This window comes from Rutidosis leptorrhynchoides, chromosome 2 (genome assembly GCF_046630445.1).
Source record: "Rutidosis leptorrhynchoides isolate AG116_Rl617_1_P2 chromosome 2, CSIRO_AGI_Rlap_v1, whole genome shotgun sequence".
Taxonomy (NCBI): domain Eukaryota; kingdom Viridiplantae; phylum Streptophyta; class Magnoliopsida; order Asterales; family Asteraceae; genus Rutidosis; species Rutidosis leptorrhynchoides.
The window spans coordinates 411,865,238-411,878,833 of record NC_092334.1 but is presented as its reverse complement, the minus strand read 5'-3'; the positions used below and the strand labels follow the sequence as shown (position 1 = coordinate 411,878,833).

Sequence of the window (13,596 nt, the reverse complement as noted above, 5' to 3'; positions counted from 1 at the left end):
GTGTACTTCAATTTCAAGAAAAGAAATGATTTGTCTTTATTCTCGGATAGGGGAGGGGAAGGATTTGTTTTTTTTTTTTGTTTTTTTTTTTTTTTGAAAAGCCAAGATTTATATTAAAAACTCAACAGAATACAAGCATAGAAGCAGCTATGCAGAATTTGAAACAAGAATACAACCACGAAACAAGACGCGAAACTATCAGGAAATCTACACACGTAAACTATCTATACAGACTCGAATAAGGAACATGCATACGGCTAAGATGCAAAGGCTGCATCTCCTGATGCCAACGACTTAAGAGACAGTTAGGAAGCAATTCGGGTTGGAGATCCACGTTAACCAATCAATCTTTTTAATTTTCAACCTATTCGAAATCCACTCGAAGGACGTTGCTTGAATTTCGCATAGTGCCGACGGAGTGGACCACGATGTATCTTTGAAAGCCTTATTGTTTCGGTTTTTCCATATGAGGTACGAACACGACCAAACCAATGCTTGCCAAATTCTCTTACCTAGATTCGAAGTTGAATTGTTTAGGATACCATTGAAGAGTTCTTGAAGTGTGAAGTAAGAGAAGCTCCCGACATTCCACCATTTGAAGACACGGTCCCAAACATCAATTGCATTTTTACAAAAGATTAGAGTGTGCTCTACCGATTCTAGGTCATCGTCACATAGTGGACAACGGACGCTATGTAGATCGATGCCCCGTTTGTCTAGTTCGAGTCTTACGGGCAACCTTTTCAATAGCGCTCGCCAAACAAAGATTTCTACCTTTTTCGGTATGAGATTTTTTCGAAGCGTGTTATGAGAAGGATTGCTCGAACTCAGAATCTTTTCATCGATTTCTTTGGATAATAATTTTACTTTAAACTCCCCATTAGAAGCAGTTGTCCAGACCCATTTGTCCTTCGTGTTGCAATCAAGTTCAAACGAATCCAACAGCCTTTTAAGGTTTTCGAAGTCTCCTGCAGCTCGACCCAATGGATCACGTCTCCAATTCCAAGTGTAAGGAACAGCAGCTATGCGATCATTAACCAAAGCATTAACCTTAATCTCGAGCCTGTATAAACGTGGGAATAACAAGCATAACTTCCCATCACCTATCCATAGATCATGCCAAAAAGAAGTAGATTTCCCGTCTCCGATTCTTTTGACAAATGAGTTCTTGAAAAGCACCTGATTATCTTCAATTGAAGTACCTGTAACAACAATATTGTGCCAAGTGCCTAAAGTCGAGGGGCGATTAGAATCACTTCCCGACATTAGACCACCACACGGACCATGAATGCTACGAATTACTTTGTTCCAAAGTGAATCGGTTTCGGTTTTGAACCTCCACCACCACTTCCCCAACAAAGCAAGGTTTTTACTTTTTAAGGACCCGATGTTTAACCCCCCGTTCCCATAAGAATTAATGACACTTTCCCATTTGACCCAAGAAATGTTATTTCCCGACCCCGACCCACCCCAAAAGAAATTACGTCTAATACTCTCAAGTTTTTTTAACACACAAGGCGGAGCACGAAAGAGCGAGAAATAGTACAATGGTAGGCTCGTGAGTACCGATTTAATAAGAACTAATCTACCACCAAATGACATCGATCTTCTTTTCTAACCCGAAAGCCTACTATCAAATTTATCGATAACCGGTTTCCAATCACATAATTTTTTCATTCTCGACCCGATTGGTAACCCTAAGTAAATAAAAGGGAATGAACCCACTTTGCACCCCATGTGAGTAGCCAAACTTTGTAGATCAGTAGTATCAATCCCGACCCCGTCGATACAACTTTTTTGAAAGTTGACTTTTAGACCCGAGGCGAGTTCAAAACACTTAAGTAAATTCATTAAATTGCTCGCATTGGATCTACTCCAATCCCCGAAGAAGATTGTGTCGTCCACATATTGTAAATGTAAGACGAGCACTTTATCATTCCCGACCTCAATTCCTTTGAAGAGACCTTTATCTATTGCCGCCTTTGTGAGTATGTTCAATCCTTCCGCCGCGAGAATAAAGAGGAAAGGTGATAATGGATCCCCTTGCCTTACGCCTCTTTCGAGTGAGAATTCTTTTGTGGGCGAGCCGTTGATCAAGATAGAGATAGAGGCCGAATTTAAACATGACATGATCCATTTTCTCCATTTGTGACCGAATCCCATGCTTTTCATGACGTCTATTAAAAAAATCCCATCTAAGGTTATCAAAGGCCTTTTCGAAATCAACCTTAAAGATAAACCCTTTCCTTTTTTTTGCTCTAAGGAATTCAATCATTTTATTTCAATGAGCACCCCGTCTAGAATGAATCTTCCTTTTAAGAAAGCACTTTGTTCAATACCTACAAGTGAAGGGAGCACTTTTCGAAGACGATTTGACAACAACTTAGAGGCTGTCTTGTAGTAGTACCTATTAAGCTAATAAGTCGATAATCTCCGAGTCCTAAAGTATCTGGTTTCTTAGGTATTAGTGTAACGAAAGAGGCATTACAACCCCTCGAGATGTCTCCATGCTCCCAGAACCATGAAATTGCCTTAATGAGATCGTGTTTTATTACATCCCAATACTTTTTGAAAAAACGCAAGTTGAAACCGTCAGGCCCCGGGGCCTTTGTACTTCCACAGTCAGAAATGGCTTCAAAAATTTCAGTTTCGGAGAATTCCTTTTCAAGAGTTGCTGCCTCATCATCACAGATTACAGGATATATAAGGTCTTCCATCGAAAGTCTTAACTTGTCAGGTTCTTTGAACAGTTTACTCAAATGGAGGAAAGCTTCTTTTTTGACATCTATCGGCTTTTTGTTCCATGCTCCGTTGATGATAAGCCCTCGAATGTTACATCTATTATACTTTTTGCGTATGATCGAGTGGAAGTATCTTATATTTTTGTCACCCTCTAGAGTTCAGCGTACTCTTGCTTTTTGTTTGAGCATTTCCGTTTTGATCTTCATTTTATCCATCCAACATTTCCTCGCAGTTCTCCACATGTCTAATTCATGAGGGTCGAGTAGAACACTTTCGGCTTTGATTTCCAAGCTTTGTGCGAGTTGTTTATTTGTTTCTATTTCTCCATCAAGCTGTCCAAATTTAGCTTTGTGCCACGATTTCAACGCTAACTTGACTTGTTTAAGTTTATTAAGAAAAACTCGATCTTTTCTGGAGCATATACCTGTCACATTTGTTCCTGATTCACCGGTTACCCATGTGTCAGATATCAGTTTATCGATTCCTACCTCATCAAACCACGCATCAAACACTTTAAATGGCTTAGGACCGTAGTCTTGGACCTCATCTTTTAACACTATCGGGCAGTGGTCAGATTCGCTTCGATCTAGAATCACAGCTGACAAATTGCACCAAAGAAGAGAAAAGTTGTCCGAAACCAAGAACCGGTTCAGTTTGCTAAATTTGGTACCGTCATCACTCACCCGAGTAAACAACCTTCCACCTAGAGGGATGTCTAAAAGATTATTCAAGTTGATGAAATCATTAAATTGCCTCGCTCTACTAGCAACAAAATCACATTTGAAACGTTCGCTATGATCTCTGACTTCGTTTAGATCCCCACATATAACCCATGCTTCATTACCAACCTGTAGCAATCTAGATAATGAATCCCATAACTGCTGTTTCTTAACGTCATCATGTGGCCCGTACACGTTGAGCACATTAAAACATTCACCACTATCTTTCCATACACCCCGAATGCCAATAACACGATCTAGTGCAATAACATCACTAGGATCAAAGAGGTTAGAGTCCCAAATTAACAATTGCCCCCCTGATTTACCAATCGCCTCTTGCTGGATGAAGTTACAGTTGGTGGAACCCCATAGTGACTGAACCCACGAATCATTGATAGTGTGTAGCTTTGTTTCTTGAAGTGCCACGAATGATGGTTTTTCAAAAGCAATTAACTTTTTAATTGGACCAAACTTTCTATTTTTCCCATGTCCCATACCTCTAATATTATATGATAGAATCTTCATAGGTAACAAAATTAGGAACGAAACTGGACAACAGAGATACACTTACTGTTTTTTCTTCCATTTCAGGCCTAAACGACTGCCAAATTCATGTACACCTTCCGAATTTATAGAAACGAAGGAATTGGATGCTTCATGTTGGACTTCAGTACTCCTTGCGGTTGGTGCCTTCTTCGATTGGTTAACATAAACATTTGATTTCGATTTTTGGCTCTGATTTGCACATGATGTACATTTGGACCGAAATTGTTGATTGTTTTGTCTATCTTTTCTAGCTACATTCTTGATGTTCAGCATTCTGGACGAGGTATTCCATTTTTGCAAGCTTGACCAACAACATTCTTTCTTCTGAGGATCGATGTTTCTGAGCCGGTTGGAATTGTTTTTTGGTTTCTTTGAATTGAAGTTGGGGTTGATTTTAGGGCTTGAGTTGATCTCGTTGGTTTTGTGTTTGGAATGGGCTTTGGATGGTGATTTACGGTCAGGCCTACTCGAGTTGGAAAGTGGGCTCTCAGAACGATTGTGTGAATTATAATTAGTTGGGCTCTTATGGTGAGAAATAATTGGGCTTACTTTCTGGCCCAAGTCCTGGCTACTAGAATTACTTCTAGTTGGGGTTTTAATAATATCGGGTCTAAGTGAGCCCCACTTCACTGTACCTTGGTTATCTAATTTCGAGGTTGATAGCACTGGATTGGCCTGCGCCGTACATGGAGAAGCACTCGATTCATTCAGGCTCGACTCTTCATTTTTTGTCTCGGGAACAGAATTAACGGATTGGCCAGAATTAATGCTTTCTTCTTGATTGTTGTGCATCTGCTTTTCCTTGTTTCAACATACTGACTCTCCATCTTCTGCCGATTAATTTTTCCAGCTAAGTTTAGCATCATCGTTGCCGGAAAATTGGATATTATCTGCATCAGGCGTATCATCCACTTTTTCCTCCTTATCTCCTTCTTCTTGGTTAGGGTCTAGTTTGTCTTGAATATCCTCTTAAAATTGATTTAGATTGAATGGAAAGTTAACATGATTGAGATCTTCCTCCGACAAATCGAAAGTGTCATCCACATAATCATCATCGTCAATTTTATCATCATCCTCCATAACCTCTTCTGGATCCGACTCTTCTGAAGTGTTGCCTTCTTCATCTTCATTATTCTAAAAAGAGAATTGTAAAACCCTATTGACATCTTCTTTTATACTGACATATATCATCTCGTTATCATCAAGTAGGTTTGTCCAACCCTCAATGGCGTGTGAGTTGTTTCTGTGACGCCCCGTACAAAACCATCGTGTACGAATCATCAACAACAGGATCATTACAAGGTCAAACACTATATGCGTTTTCAAAACAAGTTTGCATTCATGGTAAAAGGTGACGTCATAACTAACGTCGAATTTTTTACATCAAAAGTATGCTTCTATGAATAGAAGCAAAGATAATAGTGCGTGACCCTTAGGTCGTTACAAATCATTGTTTCAAAAGTATTAAAGTTTATGAATGCAAGATAAACGTTTATGCGGTGACATCTCTAAAGCAGCGGGTGTCTACAGCAAGACTAGTACAACAGCGGAAGCAAGCAACCTTAAGCACCTGAGAAAAACATGCTTAAAAACGTCAACACAAAGGTTGGTGAGCTATAGTTTAAGTATAACAGTAATGTAAGGTAGGCCACGAGATTTCAGTGCTACAAAGAGCGTTTCAAAACAGTATGTAAAGTATATGTTTAACCGTGGGCACTTGGTAACTAACTTAACGTTTATAACCCCCTGAAAGTACACTTGGCGAGTGCGTATGTTTACGAAGTATTAAACACCCGTTAAATGCTAGCGCTACTAGCCCGGGTGGGGATGTCAAACCCTATGGATCCATATCTAAGATTCGCGTTCACCGGTTCAAAGACCAATGACTAAACGTTACCGAGCTAAATGGAAAGTTTATGCCGTTGTATAACCCACACATATATAAAGTTTAAGTACTCGTGCCTAGTATGTAAAATGTAAAATGTAAAATGCGCACGTATTCTCAGTTCCCAAAATAGTTAAAGTAAAAAGGATGCTATAACTCACTGTGGTAAAGTAGTGGTAAAGTTGAGTCGGGAAGTAAGCAAGTATGTAGGTCCGGAAAGTCCTCAACCTAAGTCAAATATTACTAAGTCAGTAAATCGTCCAAATAGGTTTAAAAGTATGTAAATTAGGTCTTAAAGGTCATCGTCATTCATCATCAAACAAAAGGTGTAAAGTAAGTTTCGTTCATGAAAGGAGTTTAAACAAAGGCTGACTTCAATCAGTCACCACTGCCTCTATACCTACTGAAATAAGGTGAGACCAGTGGCCATGGCTCCATATATGAGTCCTTTAGTTGTGGTAAAAATTCCAGAAGCAAACTCGTCTTCGTTTGACCGTGGCGACGGTCTAAGTGCGAGTAGGTCAGAATTTCAGCACAACGTTAAAAGGACATAGTGATGATCGGAGGGCCATAAATCCTAAACCGTAACTCGGATTAAGACGAGTCTTAAATGAAAAGTCATCTACACAAACTGAACAAACTGAAAATCAACTTTACAGCAGCCCAATATGTAGTGACCCAAACTTTTCCATGTTTATATATATTAATTGAGATTGATATTTACATGATTAAATGTTTCCAACATGTTAAGCAATCAAACTTGTTAAGACTTGATTAATTGAAATATGTTTCATATAGACAATTGACCACCCAAGTTGACCGGTGATTCACGAACGTTAAAACTTGTAAAAACTATATGATGACATATATATGGATATATATATAGTTAACATGATACTATGATAAGTAAACATATCATTAAGTATATTAACAATGAACTACATATGTAAAAACAAGACTACTAACTTAATGATTTTTAAACGAGACATATATGTAACGATTATCATTGTAAAGACATTTAATGTATATATATCATATTAAGAGATATTCATACATGATAATATCATGATAATATAATAATTTAAAATCTCATTTGATATTATAAACATTAGGTTAACAACATTTAACAAGATCGTTAACCTAAAGGTTTCAAAACAACACTTACATGTAACGACTAACGATGACTTAACGACTCAGTTAAAATGTATATACATGCAGTGTTTTAATATGTATTTATACACTTTTGAAAGACTTCAATACACTTATCAAAATACTTCTACTTAACAAAAATGCTTACAATTACATCCTCGTTCAGTTTCATCAACAATTCTACTCGTATGCACCCGTATTCGTACTCGTACAATACACAGCTTTTAGATGTATGTACTATTGGTATATACACTCCAATGATCAGCTCTTAGCAGCCCATGTGAGTCACCTAACACATGTGGGAACCATAATTTGGCAACTAGCATGAAATATCTCATAAAATTACAAAAATATGAGTAATCATTCATGACTTATTTACATAAAAACAAAATTACATATCCTTTATATCTAATCCATACACCAGCGACCAAAAACACCTAAAAACACTTTCATTCTTCAATTTTCTTTATCTAATTGATCTCTCTCAAGTTCTATCTTCAAGTTCTAAGTGTTCTTCATATATTCTACAAGTTCTAGTTACATAAAATCAAGAATACTTTCAAGTTGCTAGCTCACTTCCAATCTTGTAAGGTGATCATCCAAACTCAAGAAATCTTTCTTTCTTATAGTAGGTTATCATTCTAATATAAGGTAATAATCATATTCAAACTTTGGTTCAATTTCTATAACTATAACAATCTTATTTCAAGTGATGATCTTACTTGAACTTGTTTTCGTGTCATGATTCTGCTTCAAGAACTTCGAGCCATCCAAGGATCCGTTGAAGCTAGATCCATTTTTCTCTTTTCCAGTAGGTTTATCCAAGGAACTTAAGGTAGTAATGATGTTCATAACATCATTCGATTCATACATATAAAGCTATCTTATTCGAAGGTTTAAACTTGTAATCACTAGAACATAGTTTAGTTAATTCTAAACTTGTTCGCAAACAAAAGTTAATCCTTCTAACTTGACTTTTAAAATCAACTAAACACATGTTCTATATCTATATGATATGCTAACTTAATGATTTAAAACCTGGAAACACGAAAAACACCGTAAAACCGGATTTACGCCGTCGTAGTAACACCGCGGGCTGTTTTGGGTTAGTTAATTAAAAACTATGATAAACTTTGATTTAAAAGTTGTTATTCTGAGAAAATGTTTTTTATTATGAATATGAAACTATATCCAAAAATTATGGTTAAACTCAAAGTGGAATTATGTTTTCTAAAATGGTCATCTAAACGTCGTTCTTTCGACTGAAATGACTACCTTTACAAAAACGACTTGTAACTTATTTTTTCGACTATAAACCTATACTTTTTCTATTTAGATTCATAAAATAGAGTTCAATATGAAACCATAGCAATTTTATTCACTCAAAACGGATTTAAAATGAAGAAGTTATGGGTAAAACAAGATTGGATAATTTTTCTCATTTTAGCTACGTAAAAATTGGTAACAAATCTATTCCAACCATAACTTAATCAACTTGTATTGTATATTATGTAATCTTGAGATACCATAGACACGTATACAATGTTTCGACCTATCATGTCGACACATCTATATATATTTCGGAACAACCATAGACACTCTATATGTGAATGTTGGAGTTAGCTATACAGGGTTGAGGTTGATTCCAAAATATATATAGTTTGAGTTGTGATCAATACTGAGATACGTATACACTGGGTCGTGGATTGATTCAAGATAATATTTATCGATTTATTCTGTACATATAACTGTGGACAACTAGTTGTAGGTTACTAACGAGGACAGCTGACTTAATAAACTTAAAACATCAAAATATATTAAAAGTGTTGTAAATATATTTTGAACATACTTTGATATATATGTATATATTGTTATAGGTTCGTGAATCAACCAGTGGCCAAGTCTTACTTCCCGACGAAGTAAAAATCTGTGAAAGTGAGTTATAGTCCCACTTTTAAAATCTAATATTTTTGGGATGAGAATACATGCAGGTTTTATAAATGATTTACAAAATAGACACAAGTACGTGAAACTACATTCTATGGTTGAATTATCGAAATCGAATATGCCCCTTTTTATTAAGTCTGGTAATCTAAGAATTAGGGAACAGACACCCTAATTGACGCGAATCCTAAAGATAGATCTATTGGGCCTAACAAACCCCATCCAAAGTACCGGATGCTTTAGTACTTCGAAATTTATATCATATCCGAAGGTTGTCCCGGAATGATGGGGATATTCTTATATATGCATCTTGTTAATGTCGGTTACCAGGTGTTCACCATATGAATGATTTTTATCTCTATGTATGGGATGTGTATTGAAATATGAAATCTTGTGGTCTATTATTATGATTTGATATATATATAGGTTAAACCTATAACTCACCAACATTTTTGTTGACGTTTTAAGCATGTTTATTCTCAGGTGATTATTAAGAGCTTCCGCTGTCGCATACTTAAATAAGGACGAGATTTGGAGTCCATGCTTGTATGATATTGTGTAAAAACTGCATTCAAGAAACTTATTTTTTTGTAACAAATTTGTATTGTAAACCATTATGTAATGGTCGTGTGTAAACAGGATATTTTAGATTATCATTATTTGATAATCTACGTAAAGCTTTTTAAACCTTTATTGATGAAATAAAGGTTATGGTTTGTTTTAAAATGAATGCAGTCTTTGAAAAACGTCTCATATAGAGGTCAAAACCTCGCAACGAAATCAATTAATATGGAACGTTTTTAATCAATAAGAACGGGATATTTCAGTTGGTATCCGAGCGTTGGTCTTAGAGAACCAAAATTTTGTATTAGTGTGTCTTATCGAGTTTGTTAGGATGCATTAGTGAGTCTGGACTTCGACCGTGTTTACTTGAAAAATGATTGTTTAACAAATTTTGTTGGAAACTATATATTTTTAACATGTGAATATTATGTGATATATTAATTTCTTAACGCGTTTGATATTATGTGATAGATGTCTACCTCTAGAACAAGTCCCATTGACTCACCTAATAATAATGAAGAGTCAAATGTAAATTGGAATGATTCGTGGACTGATTCACAAGTTCCCGAAGAGGAACCGGAAGAAGAGTCGGAACCAGAAGAAGAATCGGAACCGGAAGAAGAATCGGAACCGGATGAAGAAATAGAACCGGTGGGGGAAATAATAAAACGGTTAAGTAAAAGAAAATCCTCAACCAACCGACCAAGGTTAATTATGGTCAATGGTGTTTCCGCCATGGAAGCAAAATATTGGGAGGATTATCAATTCTCCGATGAATCGGATTCCGACGAGAATTCCGATGATGTTATAGAAATTACCCCAACTGAATTTAAAAAGGCAAAAGAAAATAATAAGGGAAAGGACATAAAAATAGAGAAATCTAATTCCAACCCCGATGAACTTTATATGTATCGTCAACCCCCGAAGTCCTTAAGTTGTAACAATGACCCGGGAACCTCTAAACCACCAGGTTTTTCTAAACCAATGTGGAAAACGACGGCTCGTATTAGGGGAACATCATATATCCCTAGAAACTTGGCAAAACGAACCAAAACCGAAGAAGAAGAAACGAGCGAGTCGGAATAAGATAGTTGTATTCGTGTGGTGTAATATATGTAATATAGTGTGCTTATGCTTTATGATATATGTAAAAATTGCTTGTATTAATAAGTAATTTTTTTTATGAATCTAACTCTTGTCTATTTTACAGTTTAAAAACACAAAATGGATAGACAACCCAATATTTTAAGAGACCTACCCGGAGACATGATTAATGAAATCTTGTCTAGAGTCGGTCAGAATTCCTCGGCACAACTATTTAAGGCGAAATCAGTTTGTAAGATATTCAAAGAACGTTCCAAGAATGCCTTGGTTTATAAAAGGCTTTCGTTCGAAAGATGGGGGATATCACATTGGGAAATCCATAGGTTACGATGTGTTTACTTTGACGCATATATTGCGGGGAACCCAAATGCTATTTTACGCAATGGGTTAAGAAATTATTTTGACTCAATATATCCGAATATTGGACTTCGTGATTTAGAAAAAGCGGCTAACATGCAACATAAAGAAGCATGTTATGCTTACGGATTAGTAATGTTCGCTTCTCACCAAAGTGAGAACAAGAACATCGGGCTACAACTATTAAACAAAACGTTTCCACAAGTGACGGAGTCGGTAATTGGGGTAAGAAATGAGGTTTTTAGGTTATTACGAGACTGTTGGTCATTACGTAACCCTCGTCCCTTTGACGACGTTACAACACGCTGTCTTATCAACGGCCATAATGGTTATGTTCCACAAGACCAAGGATGGGAAGTAATCCTAGTAAAACCAGAATGCATGACTTGTTTCTGGACGTATGAATTACGTGTCTTTATTGCCTTTGCTGAACGACTTGTGTACTAGCTAGAATTATCTTCACAACCATCTTGTATCAAGTTTATTGTGTGCTATATTTCATGCTATATGTAAAATAAGCGGTATTGTAAGTTTGTAAAATATTGTGTAAAAGTTTGAACGTGAAATATTATTATAATCAGTTTTTCATATAGAATTGTAGTAGTTGAATTGTATATTAGCTACTAAGTATGAACTTAACGGGTAGGTACTACCCGAATTTAAACTTATAAAACGCTAATATGAAGAAAAAGCTTTTATAAATGAGTTCATATTATGCTACGAAATACTATTAACTACTCTTAATATTCTGCATGATTAACTTGTTCCATTTGACTATTTTGAAGGAAATGGCACCGACTACTCGAAACACCGTGAATATGAATGAAGAGGAATTCCGTACTTTTCTAGCTTCAAACATAGCCGCAGTACAGGCTGCACTACATACCAACAATAACCTTGGATCTAGTAGTACAGGAAATCGTGTAGGATGCACCTACAAAGAATTCACTGCCTGCAAACCTTTGGAATTTGATGGAACCGAAGGACCGATCGGATTGAAACGGTGGACCGAGAAGGTCGAATCGGTGTTTGCCATAAGTAAGTGTACTGAAGAGGACAAAGTGAAGTACGCTACACATACCTTCACAGGTTCTGCGTTAACATGGTGGAATACCTATCTAGAGCAAGTGGGACAAGACGACGCGTACGCACTACCGTGGTCAGCATTCAAGCACTTGATGAACGAGAAGTACCGTCCCAGAACCGAGGTTAATAAGCTCAAGACAGAACTTAGAGGGTTACGAACCCAAGGATTTGATATTACCACGTACGAAAGACGATTCACAGAATTGTGCCTATTGTGTCCGGGAGCATTCGAAGATGAGGAAGAGAAGATCGACGCGTTTGTGAAAGGATTACCGGAAAGAATCCAAGAAGATATAAGTTCACACGAGCCCGCCTCCATACAACAGGCATGTAGAATGGCTCACAAACTAGTGAACCAGATTGAAGAAAGAATTAAAGGACAGACTGCTGAAGAGGCCAATGTGAAGCAAGTCAAAAGAAAGTGGGAGGAAAACGGTGATAAGAATCACCAATACAACAACAATAGCAATTACAAAAATAATCGCAACAATTATCCCAACAATCGCAACATCAATCGCAACTACAACAAACGGCCCAACAACAACAACAACAACAACAACAACAACAACAACAACAACAACAACAACAACAACAACAACAACAACAACAACAACAACAACAACAACAACAACAACAACAACAACAACAACAACAACAACAACAACAACAACAACAACAACTACAACAATCATCCCAACAACAATAATAACCGCAACAACAACAACAATCAGAAGCAGCTATGCCAAAGGTGTGAAAAGTATCACTCGGGGTTCTGCACCAAATTTTGCAACAAGTGTAAAAGAAATGGCCATAGCGCGGCGAAGTGTGAGGTCTACGGACCAGGGGTTAATAGAACGAAAGGAACAAATGGTGTCGGAATGAGTAATGGCGGAGCAAGTAGTGTCGGAGCAAGTTATGCCAATGTAGTTTGTTATAAATGTGAAAAACCGGGCCACATTATTAGAAATTTCCCGAACCAGGAGAACATGAATGGACAAGGCCGCGGAAGAGTTTTCAATATTAATGCGGCAGAGGCACAGGAAGACCCGGAGCTTGTTACGGGTACGTTTCTTATTGACAATAAATCTGCTTACGTTTTATTTGATTCGGGTGCGGATAGAAGCTATATGAGTAGAGATTTTTGTGCTAAATTAAGTTGTCCATTGACGCCTTTGGATAGTAAATTTTTACTCGAATTAGCAAATGGTAAATTAATTTCAGCAGATAATATATGTCGAAATCGAGAAATTAAACTGGTTAGCGAAACATTTAAGATTGATTTGATACCAGTAGAGTTAGGGAGTTTTGATGTGATAATCGGTATGGACTGGTTGAAAGAAGTGAAAGCAGAGATCGTTTGTTACAAAAATGCAATTCGCATTATACGAGAAAAAGGAAAACCCTTAATGGTGTACGGAGAAAAGGGCAACACGAAGCTACATCTTATTAGTAATTTGAAGGCACAAAAACTAATAAGAAAAGGTTGCTATGCTGTTCTAG

At 36.8% G+C, this 13,596-nt stretch overlaps 1 protein-coding gene across 1 annotated transcript; it reads right to left on the bottom strand.

Moving 5' to 3' along the window:
* Positions 1–2,900: 2,900 nt before the first annotated feature.
* Positions 2,901–3,956, bottom strand: LOC139889149 (uncharacterized). Its single transcript, XM_071872115.1, has one exon. It carries the CDS (start codon positions 3,954–3,956, stop codon positions 2,901–2,903), a length of 1,056 nt encoding a protein of 351 aa, XP_071728216.1.
* Positions 3,957–13,596: the final 9,640 nt, after the last annotated feature.

What these genes read in the sequence shown, in the direction of transcription:
- LOC139889149 (XM_071872115.1), bottom strand. Translation starts at nt 3,956, where the DNA reads ATGGGACATGGGAAAAATAGAAAGTTTGGTCCAATTAAAAAGTTAATT.